The 14,372-nt window shown below is 35.5% G+C and overlaps 1 protein-coding gene across 4 annotated transcripts in view; it reads left to right on the plus strand.

The window, feature by feature from the left end:
• Nucleotides 1–14,372, plus strand: part of LRRFIP2 (leucine rich repeat (in FLII) interacting protein 2) — a 130,660-nt gene that overhangs the window by 59,317 nt on the left and 56,971 nt on the right. Inside the window, exons 6-10 of one of the 4 annotated variants that reach the window (XM_011953342.1) lie at nt 2,712–2,768; nt 2,867–2,911; nt 9,279–9,320; nt 11,407–11,472; nt 13,326–13,400. The exons of 2 other annotated variants lie outside the window; for them this stretch is intronic. In XM_011953342.1, the coding sequence (XP_011808732.1) occupies nt 2,712–2,768; nt 2,867–2,911; nt 9,279–9,320; nt 11,407–11,472; nt 13,326–13,400 (285 nt within the window). The remainder of the gene's footprint in view (nt 1–2,711; nt 2,769–2,866; nt 2,912–9,278; nt 9,321–11,406; nt 11,473–13,325; nt 13,401–14,372) is intronic. One more of the 4 variants, XM_011953343.1, reaches the window with a different exon arrangement.

Consider the following 14,372-nt stretch of genomic DNA (forward strand, 5'->3'; position numbering starts at 1 on the left):
CCCTCCCTTCCCTCCCTCCCTTCCCTCCCTTCCTCCCTTCCTCCCTTCCTCCCTTCCTTCCTTCCTCTCTCTGTCTCTCTTTCTCTCTCTCTCTGTCTGTCTCTCTCTTTTCTTTTCTTGTCTTTTTAGTAGAAATGTAGCCAGTGTAGGATGTTATCTTTATAATTCAGTTGTCTGGTGAGTAAGAACGTCTAAATGCTGGTCTCAACTTTATGATCTTACAGATTCTTACTTAATCCTTCTGTGCTGCAACTTTCTTACTGCAATATAAAGGGGTCAGACTAGATTATCTCTAAGGACTCTTCTAGCTCTTAAAAATAGAGTTGCTACCAGGGTCACTTTATATCATTGCTACCAGGGTCTGTTTCCCTCATGTTTGCCGCTGTGCAAGAGTATTCAAGGTAGAAGTAATTAAAAACGACCCAAATGTTTTGCCTTTCTATATCAGAGTGGTCCTACTTGGCAGGCTCTCAGTAGAATATGTGTTTTGGAAGTTTTTGGTGTAATTAAAATTTGCCTTGAGCTTGCCTTACTGTTTTACCTAAACATATTTGTCAAATAGGTTTAGAGAAGTGCTATCAGGTGTGGTAGCTACATGTATGTAATTAAATTTAAATTTAAATTGACTAAAATTAAATAAAATTTAAAATTTGGTTTCTCAGTTGCATTTAAAGTGCTCGATAGCCACATGTGGCTAGTGGATACTATATTAGCACAAATATAGAACATTTCCATGGTCAGAGAAAGTTGTTTTGGACAGTGCTTATTTAAGGTATAGTTTATGACTATGAGTATACTCTCTGTCCAAATTAACTGACCTGTATGGGGGTTTATATTTTATTCTGTAGTTTTTGGAAGTCTTTTTAGGCCAATTTTTCAAATGGAGCAAGAGAAGCGCTTTAAATATAGAGGTACTATATATCAATACTTAATAAGGTATTTTAATTTATAATTATTTTTATTAATATAAGGGACATAATTGAAACTATGACTTCATCTGTCTTTGCTGCATCTTTAATGGGGTGTGCTCTTTAGATGAGGTTTTTGAAAATGTTCTTATGTGATAGATGGAATAGAAGAAAGGCTAGAATAAAGGGAAGATTAGACATTAAACCACATATTTAACCTAGTACCCCAAATAATATTGGAAGGAGCATGTTGAGTTAACTCACCTTTATGGTAAAGGCTTTTCAAACTAACCAAACTAAGTAGCCTAGAACTGATTACCACTTAATAAGCTGTACCCGTCCTGCTAGGCTAACACACATGCCCCCAAAACTTTTGTGGTATCACTTGATAAAGGGAAGAAATTTTCTTGGCTTCTTGCAGACTACATGTATCTATTGCATAACAAAAAATGTAAATCAGTGGCCAGGCATGGTGACTCACACCTGTAATACCAGCACTTTGGAAGGCTGAGGTGGGCAGATTCCTTAAGGTCAGGAATTCGAGACTAGCCTGGCCAACATGGCGAAACCCCATCTCTGCTAAAACAAAAATTAGCCGGGTGTGGTGGTGGGTAACTGTGGTCCCAGCTACTTAGGGGGCTGAAGCACGAGAATTGCCCAAACCCAGGAGGCTGAGGTTGCTGTGAACTGAGGTTGCGCCACTGCATTCCAGCCTGGGCGACAGAGCGAGACTCCGTCTCAGAAAACAACAACAACAACAACAAATGTAAATCAGTGATGAATTCCTAAAGATCAGAATATCTGATTAGAAATTGAGTCATAGTAGTGCTTATAAACAGACTTCAGCATAGATTTGGTCAAGGGCATCAGTCACAGCAGATGTCAACCACGGAGTTTTGAGGCATTGATTCATTTTGCAAAAATATAGCATTGATAAGCCATGAACCCAGTTGGTCAGTAATGTATAGATTTTCAGTCAGTGCACATTACTTTAACACTGTGGACCTGAAATTCTGAAAGATCAGAAATTCCTTACTGTTTGAGATGAGTAGGTTTTAGGGACTAGCCATTTTATCTCGCATGACTCAGGCCTTAATGCTCCATTGCTAATAGCTAAATGTGGAAAAGTTTAGAATTACATTCAATTTAGTCAACTGTTAGGCTGCAATCATTTTTTAAAAATAATCTGTTTATGGCATTATTTGAGATAACTTGACGAACTCTAAAATATATATGTAATTACTTCTAAGTATAAGTAGTTTTTCATATTAACAACACACAGGCTCTGTGTCAGGCTCTGTTTCAGTTCTTTTCTAGTTAGAGTGGTGAGAGAAAAAAAAGAAATCTTTACAGTAAGCGCAAAATTATAATCCAAGTATTTTTAGAATCATATACTGTCTTGTTAAAATACATCAGTGATAATGTAAACACTTCTTCCTATCTGCATAAACTGATGATCACAATGAAAAAAATAGATTAATGTCTTTTTTTAATGCTGAACTCAACTTCTCTTTGTTGAGTATACTTGCACATTTTTATCTTGGTATATTGAACTCTCTTGATCTTATACAGACCATTCCAAGTGGTCTGACATACATACTCCTGATAAAATAAGAACATTGCCAAGATTATTTCTACTTTCTTTCCAACCAAAGAATGTGGCTGCCCCAAAGATAAGTTGTCTAAACCCACCTGCTCTCAGGAGTTGTTGCTGTGCTGTTAACTGACTGCTCCTTGCGCAGTTCATCGATAAACAACTGTCTGTTCAGCGATTAACTCTACATGTACTTTCTCCTTTTCTAGGAAGATTCAGAAAGGGCCAGGTATTCCCACCGGTCCAGTCACCATCGTCCTTATCTGGTTTGTAATAACCTATAAACTTGCCTCTGAAACTTTTCCTCATTAGCTTAATGCAGTCACTCACAAACTTTTACTGTGTTTATTTTTATTTTTATCAGGGAGTTGAGGATGCATTGTCCATTCGAAGTCTTGGCAGTCACAGGGTTGGTATTTTAACTTGTCTACACAATACAAACCTTACATGTGAACTTTCTTCAATTGCCTAAACAATCTGACAATGTTCATATATTTCTTTGCCTTTTTAAAAGAAGTATAAAATATTGGCAAAGACTTTCATTGGAAAATGATGCTTTCTTTCAAATTATTGTCATAAGTAAATCAACTCTAAAATCATGAATACTTTAATCTATTAACATGGGTCTAATCTCTTTTTCTATAGAAGGACCTTTGATTTTGGAAAAGTATCACAAAATAATTAAGATTGATCTTGTAGAATAACATTTGTTTGGTTCTAACTTTCTGACTTTTCCTACTTTCGTATCTTAAAAAATGACAGTTTATTAAATGCAAAATAGCTTTGGGGCTTGGATGATTAATTATAATTTTATTATGTGGAAAATTTGAACAACTGATTTGAGAAGTTCCCTGAATATGTATAGGAATTAATCATGCTTTGACATTTTGATTAACATTTTATAGAATGCCCCAGGTTGTTTTTTGCATGGATTGTTATACATCAGGAGGAAGAAGAAGCTACTCCTTAAAAACCCTAATATTATGCCAAGACCCTGATTTCTGTCTTAAAAAAGTATACTTTAAACATTAAAGCGGCACTTTTATTTTGCACATTGATAATGCTATGTGTATACTTGCGTTTTTTCCATTTTATTTTATTTAAATTTTTTTATTTTAATAGCTTTTAGGGTACAACTGCATTTTGGTTACAATGTTATATGTATACTTCCATGTAGTTTTTTTAGTCAGTAAGATGATCTTTCATGTTGAAGTCTCTATTTGTTAGTGTTCCCTGACTGTAATTTTCTTTCCACCTTGTATAAATGATAAAAATAGACTCTAATAAACTGAGTGTGCTCTGGCATACTAGTTATTGACATGTTTATATTCATAAATATAAACTCCAGGCTGGCTATTTTTCTTGGTGAATGTTCTCCAGGCTGCTTATTTTTTTTGTTGGATGTAATGTACTGTCTTTTTAGAGTAAGTTACTAAACTGGTTACTAAATCAGGAATATTTTAGTTATAAAACTTTAGATTTTTAAGAATATTGGCCAGACACGGTGGCTCACACCTGTAATCTCAGCACTTTGGGAGGCCGAGGCAGGTGGATCACCTGAGGTTGGGAGTTCATGACCAGCCTGGCTAACATGGTGAAACCCATCTCTACTGAAAATACAAAATTAGCCTGGTGTGGTGGCACATGCCTGTAATCCCAGTTACTTGGTAGGCTGAAGCAGGAGAATTGCTTGAATCTGGAAGGCGGAGGTTGCAGTGAGCCAAGATCGCGCCATTGCGCTCCAGCCTGGGCAACAAGAGTGAAACTCCATCTCAAAAAAAAAAAAAAAAAAAAGAATATTAACAGATCGTTACAGAAATCTAAGATAATTGGCAGCCTATAAATGATTTTACAGTAGAAAAATTTTAATACTGAATTCATCATACTTCTCCCTGGAGATATAGTACTTTGTTTTTTTCTCTTTAAATATTTTGAAAAGGTCGGGAGCAGTGGCTCACATCTGTAATCCCAGCACTTTGGGATGCTGAGGTGGGCAGATCACCTGAGGTTCAGAGTTCCAGACCAACCTGGCCACCATGGCAAAAAACCCCGTCTCTACTAAAAATACAAAAATTAGCCAGGTGTAGTGGCTAATGCCTGTAGTCCCAGCTACTTGGGAAGCTGAGGCATGAGAATCAGTTGAACCCGTGGGCAGAGGTTGCAGTGAGCTGAGATTGTGCCACTGCACTCCAGCTTGGGTGACAGAGTGAGCCTCTGTCTCAAAATAAAAATTAAAATAATTATTTTGTAAAGAATGATATAGGGAGTCAGTCAATAAAAGCTTTAAAGTTGAGTCTCAAAGGCTGTGAAAATAATCCTCTTCTTGTATTTATGGCTTTTTCCTTTTGCTTTTCATTGTAACGTTCGTAGTGTGTATTTTCACACAGTTGTTATTAAGCTGGTTGTTTGTAAATTTGTATGTGACCCTAGGAAACCTGATTATATATTTGTTTAACTTAAAGGTAGAACCAGCTAAATTTGAACATTTGGGAGCCTTTAAAACAAATCTGCAAAAAAAAAAAGAAATCTGCAGTTAAACTGATAATAACTGTATACCTAGAATGTATATAAAGTAATCAGGTTGATTTTATTTTTATGGCATTTGTATCATTAAACAAATTTAAGATATAACTGCAGTATTTAATTTCATTATGTTAATTTTGAAAATTTGTTAATATGGGATAGAATAAAACTCCCAGTATTTAAAAATGTCAATGTATAAATGTAAAAATTAATAAAAGTTTTACATCCTAGAGGAGATTCTAGTACATTACTCTCTATAAGTGTACATCTAACACAGTTTAAATGTTTAGACTTCCCTGGAAACAAGTCTGAAAACTCACTACTAATTTCATTTAAAAGAAATATAGTTGAGATAAAACATTTTCTGTTTTACCTAAATAATATTGAGAGTTCTAAGTTTTCATCAAATTCTTTGCTTTTAAAATAACTTCTCCTTTAAGCTGAATATGTTAGACAACTTTTGTCCTCTGTAGAAATAAATGTGATGGCCTAAAACCCTGACCTAAATTTCCTTGTGGTTTGCTATATAATTATGGAGTTATGCATTTCTCAGCCAGTTATTTTTAAAAACTTAAGGCCATGTACTAAGAGGTCTAATACTTTCTGAACGTAGTATTTGATGTGTGAACATTAGCAGTACCTGAATGTGAGGTGGCTATATTTATGGTCTTATGGTGCATTCTTTGACTTTAGATTTCTCCTTTTGTCCAATTAACTTTCATATACTATCTTTTTGAAAGGTGGCTTACCAGAAGCTATCTGGGCTGGAAATGTTGGTGTCAGTGCTATAGACATTATGTATAAAAATAAAAACAGCAAAGGTAGTTCTAGACTGTGAATAGTAGGATTGGGGGAGGGACGATTACATCAAAGTTAGGAATTTAGAATTGAAACAATCTGTGTCTATTAGTTTTGTATAATGATTGGATTATTAATAGTGCAGAACATTAGTAGCTGCTTGGTCATTGCTTTATACATTGAAATACAAGAAGACAGTAAGGTAGAGATCCAAAATTAGAAAATGAAGTGATCTTGGCCAGGCACTGTGGCTCATGCCTTTCATCCCAGCACTTTGGGAGGCTGATGCAGCAGAATCACCCAGGAGTTTGAGATCAACCTGGGCAATGTAGTGAGACCTTGTATCTACTAAAAATAAATAAATAAAAATAAAATAAATTAGCTGGGTGTGGTGCTGCACGCCTGTGGTCCCAGCTAGTTGGGAGGCTGAGGTGGGCGGATTGCTTGAGCTGTCCAGGAAGTCAAGGCTGCGTTGAGCGTTGATTGTGCCACAGCATAAAAACGAAGAAAAAGCGATCTTGATTGAATCAGAGCAGTAGGGATAAATTGCCTTTTCTCGTTGGTGGAGATTTTTACTGTTGCATGTATTTGGTTACTATTTATATAACAGTAGCCTTGGTATAATTTTAATGAATTTAATTTTTAAAATATAATTTTGTGTTTTATCATTTACTATTACACTGTTTAATTCCATTGAAGAACCCATCGAAGGATATAACTGGGACACTTTGGAGCAGAGCCAGTACACCCAAAAGGAAAGACACCATGGTGTGTAGCCCAGGAAAATGTGTGGTATTAGTGTTGTGCATTCACTTTTGACTTCCAGTGTCCTGGATATTTGAGTAATAGGTACATTCTGATAGAAATTAACACTTGATGAACTTTGTTTGCTGTATGTACTTTCTTTCTAGTTTGTTTCCTTATGAAAACTTTCAGGCAAGTTTGACAGTTAAAATTTCTTTAAAAGATTACAATAGCAAATTTTGGATTTTTTTTGCTCTATAGTTATAGCATCAAAAATTTGGGAATGAGCTCTTACTATTTTCACTTTTACCTCCTTTGATGAATCTTTCTTTTTTTACAACAATATAAATGCTAACTTTTACTTATTGGGGTGACTTTTTTTGTTTGCCCATTGTTTTAGTAGCAGTTGGTATGCCCAAATTATGGATTTTCCTACCAAATAGATTCAACATTTTTTTAAAAACCAGCTGAATTCTACGTTATATTTTGGAAAAGGAAAATTGAAACAGGTTAATTCCAGTTTGGCTTGTTAAATCCTATGCCTGTGTAAAATGCCACTGGTGCTACAGAAAGGATGATAAAAGTAAAGACAGCTACCCTTTTCCATGAACTTACCTGATTTGGAGGATGGAATAGCTTGTCTGCTAGAATGTGTGACTTGAGTAATATACGTTTTGGTCATGGAGGTTTTTTTTTTTTTTTTTTACAAAAGGGTTAGGTATTTTTTTAATTTAGAAATTTCCATAGAGAAGCAACTTTATTTTTAGGGAAGTGTCACTCCATGGTAAGTGACATTTTACTACTACACAGTTTAACAAATGTATACTATTATGTATTTTGGAAAATTTTGTAACAAGATTTTGTTACACATGCAATAATAATTTTTTTTATTGCTTATGTTTTCTGTTAGTTTCAGGATAATATAAGAAAAGCATTCGGTACAGATATTTTGCTCCAATAAAATTGGTATTTATTACAAGAACATTTTCAATGAATTTATACCAGTGGTAAAATGGTACCACTTAGTCTGATGCTTATGGAATTTATTTTTTGAGGTTTCTGCAATGTTTTTTATAAATGACCATTTCATTAGGCATGAAAAGAAGGGCTTTATTTTGACTGAACTATTATTTTAATGTTTTATTAGAACTAGATTATATAATTTGATTTTCTGATATATTTTAAGCTTTTTAAAAATTGTGATCTCTACAAGGAATACATTTTACACCGTAAGTCAGTATACACATGAAGATTCATGCATGTGGATTTGTATATATGTAAAAGTATAGAAAATACATTATTGAAACAACAGTTTCACAAAATATTTGCACTTACTTTGCGCAGCACCCTCTAATATTTTCTCTTCTAATTTAGTTTTTAAAATGCTGGTTGAGGGCAGGGTACAGTGGCTCTTGCCTGTAATCCCAGCGCTTTGGAAGGCTGAGGTAGGAGGATTACTTGAGCCCAGGAGTTCAAGACCAGCCTGGGCAACATAGCAAGACCCCATCTCCTAAAGTAATAATTAAAAAAAATTAGCTAAGCATGGTGGTGGCATGTACCTGTAGTTCTGCAGTTCCAGGTACTTGGGAGCCTGAAATGGGAGGATCACTTGAACCCAGGAGTTCGATGTTGCAGTGAACTATGATCAAGCCACTGTACTCCCACCTGGGCAAAAGAGTGAGACCCTGTCTCAAAAAAAGCTGGTTGAACCTACTAAGTTGATTTTATGAACTACTGATGAATTGCAACCTATTGGGTTTTTGAATAGTATTCCTTAAAATTTTAAATGAATATAAGGGTTGGAAAAGAAAGATATTTTTACCAAACAATTAGTATTTAAACTACCTAAGGAACTTGTTCATTGCTTTTATTTGTTTTATATATGACTTTCTCGGTAGATAGCTTAAAAATATAAACTAGAATGCTTAAGAAACGATGTGTGAAAGCCATAAATCTATGTAGTTACTATTTTTTTTTTCCTGGATTTGAAATGTGGTATTACACATACTATCTTTTTAAAAGGCTCCTACATGAAATATGGATGTTCTGGTCTTATGACTTTTGTATATTTTTCTTTGATTTATATTCCGTGTCACACCTGTATGATACTGTGCAGTTCACACTTTGACCAGATTTCTCAAAGTAAGAAACCAGCATTTTCTTGAGGAAGGACAATTTTAGGTGTTTGTTCACAAGCAGATCCAAGGGAATGTTCCCCATCTTGGTGCTACAATTGTTCTTTTGTAAGCTTGACCATGTTAGTTATGTGTGCTTGCTTTATTGCCTGTTCATCCTTTGCTTTTGCCATTTTTCAAATAATAGGAAATGATGTGAAAAGTGATAATAATTTTCTTAAAAAGCATTTTTGACTTTAGAATACTTAATTCTTGTATTTAAAGGCTCCCTTAGGATGTTTTGTGCTATAGTGTACTGAGATTGAATCATATCACTATTAGTGATTATGAATTTTGTTATTTAAAAGAAAAATAAACATACAGTTTTGAATATACATACAGTTTAGCAATACTTTATACTAGGAAAGAGTAGGAGGAAGAATTTTTTTTTTAATTCAGCTGGATTAGCCTTCATGTTTAATAATTTTTTCTTTTAAAATAGTGCTGGATTTTTAGTAACCTCAAATATTACTTCTTCTCTTCTTTATATTTCTGAATTTGGAAACAAACCAACTTTCATGTTCTGCTGAAACCCAGTATGATATGTTCAAGGATAGATCATCAAGACTTTCATCATTAGTATGTAGTGCATGACTTTGTGTTATATTTGGAGTTTTGCTTTATAAACATTTGTTGATGCTAATTATAGAATATGACTAACTTTCATGGCTTTGTTATGAGCTTTTGGGGAAAATGTGACTAACAAAGCAAAAAGCTAATGTTTTGTGGTTGTGGCATGAATAGTAATTTTTTTCTTTAGGATTTCAGAATTAGACACAAGTTACTCTTATCTTTTGAGGACTAGGATTGGTAGTAATATCTTTTTTTTTTTTTTTAATTTTAGAGATGGGGTCCCTCTCTGTCAACCAGGCTGGAGTACAGTGGTGCAATCATAACTTACTGACTGCGACCTTGAACTCCTGGGTTCAGTGGGTCCTCCCATCTCAGCCTTCTGAGTAGCGAGTACTATAAACATGTGCCAACATGCCCATCTAATTGTTTTATTTTTTTTTGTAGAGATGGGGTTTTGCTATGCTGTCCAGGCTGGTCTCGAACTTTTGGTCTTAAGTGATCCTCCCACCTTGGCCTCCCAAAGTGCTGGGATTACATGTGTGAGCCATCGTGCCCAGCTGGCAGTAATGTATCTTTTCTTAAAACGATGAGCCACCCACATAACATATACTAATTGTCATTCTAACACTGTTATAAACATGTCTTAATGTTGAGCACAAGCCCTAACTGTGTTTTATGTCATATGTCACAAGCTAGCAGGTGTGAAGTTGCTAGATAGAAAACATCCAGTAGTGTTAGAGGACACCTAAGACATCAGTTATGTCCATACATTTTGGTTTGATTTGGTTAGTTTTTTATGGTATGTCATTAACCAAGGAATTTAAGTTATAGCTTGTTTTTCTTGGGTTAATATTTTGTCATTAGGTTGCCTGAGTTTCTAAATTACATAGACATCTCTTAAAATGTTCAGAGTAATATATAAAAAGATGCATATTCAAAAAAAAGAAAAATGAGTTTTTAATCATTGATTGGGGATACAGCCATATATATGTGAGATGGTTTACCTAGAGCAGTCTGTTGCCTTTGGCTCTTGATAGGTAGGGCACTTCTAGCCACACCTTCTTATTTCAGGCAAGTAGTATGTACCTAGATTAGATTTCTTATCTACCAATTTACCTAAGTAGTATTGCTGGCCTTAATTTCCCTGTATGTACTTTGCTCTGTACTCGTAGGAAAAGTTAGATATTGAGACAATCCTGCCTTCAAGGGACCCTTTTATAAGGTGACCATTTATGATATGCTGGGCAATCCATACCATGTTGGTTATTTCCCTCCTGAGCATTACATACTCTGGATTCACTAATTTGGGTTAAGAGTACTGTCTGGGACAGTTTAATGTCATGTTCTTCGTTCTCTCAGTCCTGTTTTAATTGTTCCAAAAGATTGCTATTTGACCTTTAGGTAAGGAAGACTATAGAAGGAAATGAATTATCTTGTTACCTATATCCTTATAAAGAAGGTGGGGGGGCCAGGAGTGGTGTCTCATGCCTGTAATCCCAGCATTTTGGGAGGTTGAGGCAGGAGGATCACTTGAGACCAAGAGTTCAAGACCATCCTGGACAACATAGCAAGACATTGTCTCTACCTGTCCCGCCAACCCCAAATTAGCTGAGTGTAGTGGTACATGCCTGTGGTCTTACCTATTCAGGAGACTGTGGCAGGAGTCCAGGAGTTCTAGGCTGCAGTAAGCCATGATTGTGCCACTGTACCCCAGTCTGGGTGACAGAGCAACACCCTGTTTCTACTGAAAAAGAAAAAGAAGAAGCCAGAGGGACTCAAGTGTGGCGTGAAGGTCTCCACAAATATCCTGCCTGGCTCTTAGTTCTAATCAGGTTTTCTTTAGCTGGCCAGACACACAGATGCTTGGCACAGAGGGAGGTGAGGGAGGAATGCAAATGTGTAGAGAGGCCAGGTAGCCTAGCTAGTAAAGTGCAGTGAATTGTTTACTAACCTTTGGGAAATAAATTGCATGTAAACTATTGTGTATCTCATATAGACCTTTGTGTATATAATTTCAAGATGAATTTTATTAAATTATTTTCATAACTTCCCTATGCAATCATTGAAGTTAACTTGAAATATTTACTTCCAGAATCATTCTTATAGTCACTCTCATGGAATGAAGAAGAGGTCTTCTGGTTCTCATAAAGACCCACTGGTTAGTTCTGTTGTGTCTCATATCACAATTCACAAAGTCCTGTTAGGAACTTAAGGATTATGATTATGATTGCTTTGGTGTGCTACTAGGGCATTATTGAAACTTGATAATCTGCTGAAACATGATTTATCAGAAATTTAAAAATAATTTTGTTTTCATTTGCAAGTTTTAGTATTAACATATGCAAACCCCAGCAGGCAGGGTTAGTATTATATCACAAGAAGCTCATTAACAAGTATTTTCATTTACGAATTGTCCTTTGGAATATACCTGAAGAATAGGTTTAGTAACATTCTCATCCTTATTTTAGGAATTTGAATTGATTTAGTTGTGGTATTATGGACAGTAACTAAACTCACAAATAGGTTTCATTCTAAAAGTTTGTGTTTTGGGAACTTGGAATGCATTTTCTCATTTCTACAATAAATATGTAATGGCAAAGTTTCCATACTAGCTTGCTGAAAACTCATTAATCTATAATGTAATTAAACTGCAGAATTAATATACTCTTTATTCTAGTCACTTTGCAAAACAACATTTCTTTTTTCTTTTTCTTTTGTTCTTTTTTTTTTTTTTTTTTTTTGTGAGTTAGAGTCTCGCTCCCAGGCTAGAGTGCATGGTGCGATCTCGGCTCACTGCAACCTCCACCTCCGAGGTTCAAGCGATTCTCCTGCCTCAGCCTCCCAAGTAGCTGGGATTACAGGCATGTGCCACTATTCCTGGCTAATTTTTGTGTTTTTGTAGAGACGGGGTTTTGCCATGTTGGCCAGATGATCCTCCCACCTCAGCCTCCCAGAGTGCTGGGATTACAGGCATGAGCCACAGTGCCTGGCTGCTAAACAAATTTCTGTGAGGAAAGGAATGTCTCCAGAATGCCCACTTGGTACATTGGGAACACCCATTTCCTGTTAGGTTGCAACAGTACTGGCAAAGGAAGTTCAGTCCCAACTCTTTGTGAATTCAGGGTTCCCATGGGTTGGATGGGGAGAGGGTTGGAAGGCTTTGGTTGGTAGAAAGAAGGAGAGAAGGGAGAATGTAATGGGGAGGACATTAACGAGAGGCCCTGGAAGGTAAGGTCTTGGGATCTCTGGGGAAAGGTGAGCCTTAGTGCCTAGTTGAGGGTGTGAGTTGGGAGTGAAGAGTGGTGTGGGAAGGCAGGGCTAGGGGTGATAGGGGTGGGGTGAGAGTAGGGGTATCCTCAACTGCAGTGTCAACACTGGTGGAGTCTTTAAATCAGAGATTGCCTAAATTTGCTTAACCTTGAGTAAAAAAGATGGCTAGAGAAGTTGGGAAGGGAATTTTATAGATGGTTTTCTCTCCCTCAGTTAGCTATAATGTATACTATTATTGTTTATTTTGTGCATTGTATAAATGAACCTGCCATAGTGTTTTAGATCAAACCATATTTATTGTACTCTTTCTTTCGTTTTGGTAATTTGTCAGTTTATTTTGACAAGTAATGGGACTAGGAAATGTTTGGAACCATATACATAGCTCTTTAACCACTTCTGTGGCTTTGCCAGATGGATTGTAAAACTGGTAATTATTCAGTGGTCCAGGAGTGTTCAAGGACATTCTTAAGAATGGCAGGAGAATAAATTGTTTTCATTTCATTTTGTCTGAGAGTGTATTGTCTTGTTTTTAAATTTAAAAAGTTAGTAATGTCTTTGTTTTAGGGGCTGGAAATAATTGTTACTTTGACTTAATGTGATATGATGATTTAAAAACATTATTTTGGAGAAGGGATTTGGTAATACCATATTTTGCCTTTGTGTGTTCAGTTTTACCTTTGTGTGTTGTTAGATTATTAATATTTAACCTAAGAAAAATGTGTTTAATTTTGCTTTTTGCAGAGTGGCCTCTACTTTGACCAGAGAAACTATAGCAGTCTTAGACATAGCAAACCCACCTCTGCCTACTACACTCGGGTTTGTCTAAAGTTTTTTGGCTTTATGTGTTTTCTAATCTCCCAGTTTTGCATTTTGACTAGCTGTAACTAATCTATAAATGGCTACGTATATACTAGTTTTTGGTAACTGAATTTATGTAGTCTGTAGGAGTCTCTTTAAACAACGGGAACTATTGAATCATCATGTTTATAAATCAGTACCATTAAAAAATTTTTTTAATGAAAATATTTAAATGTACAAAAAAGTTCAAAGAATAATATAGTGAATATCACATACTTGTCATTTAGATTATATAATTCATTATGTTTCCTTTCTCACGTAAGTATCTATTTGTCCCTCTAACCATCAATTCATCTTAGTTTTTGATACATTTCAAAATAAGTCGTAAGCTTCCATATACTTCAGAGTGGGTACCCTTTTAAAACAGCTTACATATAAAAATGTAAACTACATGTGGCATGAGAAGAATGTAATTATTTAATGTTAGAATCTCCTTTTTTTAAAAGACATTTGACACATCATACATTTAAGACACATTAAATGTATGGCACACAGTACATTTAAAATAGTTTTGTTTAAAAAACCTGCACACACAACTTAAGTACTCTTATTTTTCATCTCTGATTGGATTTGGTGAAAAAGAACTTGAAAAGTCATGTCCTCAGATGACATCAGGAAAAGCAAGATTTAATTCCTTTAAAAACATGCTGTGTCCTTTTAGTGCATGGATTCATTGACTAGTACAATTTATCTAATTCAACTAAGGCACTTTGTCCATGGCTTGTTTTGAAGAACAGGTTTTCTAATCTATTTGGAAAAGAGTGTTTGTAGTGCTGACTTGGAGCTTATTTATCTGGTTCTCCAAAAATCAGTCTAAGCCAATTAGGAGTTGGTCATAAAATCACTGAAAATATCATAGGAACTGGGTGACTGGGATGTGGCCACTGTTTGCCACACTCCCAGTGCCATGGCCCTCTTTCCCTCAGTGTT

This window comes from Colobus angolensis, unplaced genomic scaffold, assembly GCF_000951035.1.
Source record: "Colobus angolensis palliatus isolate OR3802 unplaced genomic scaffold, Cang.pa_1.0 Scaffold36, whole genome shotgun sequence".
NCBI lineage: Eukaryota > Metazoa > Chordata > Mammalia > Primates > Cercopithecidae > Colobus > Colobus angolensis.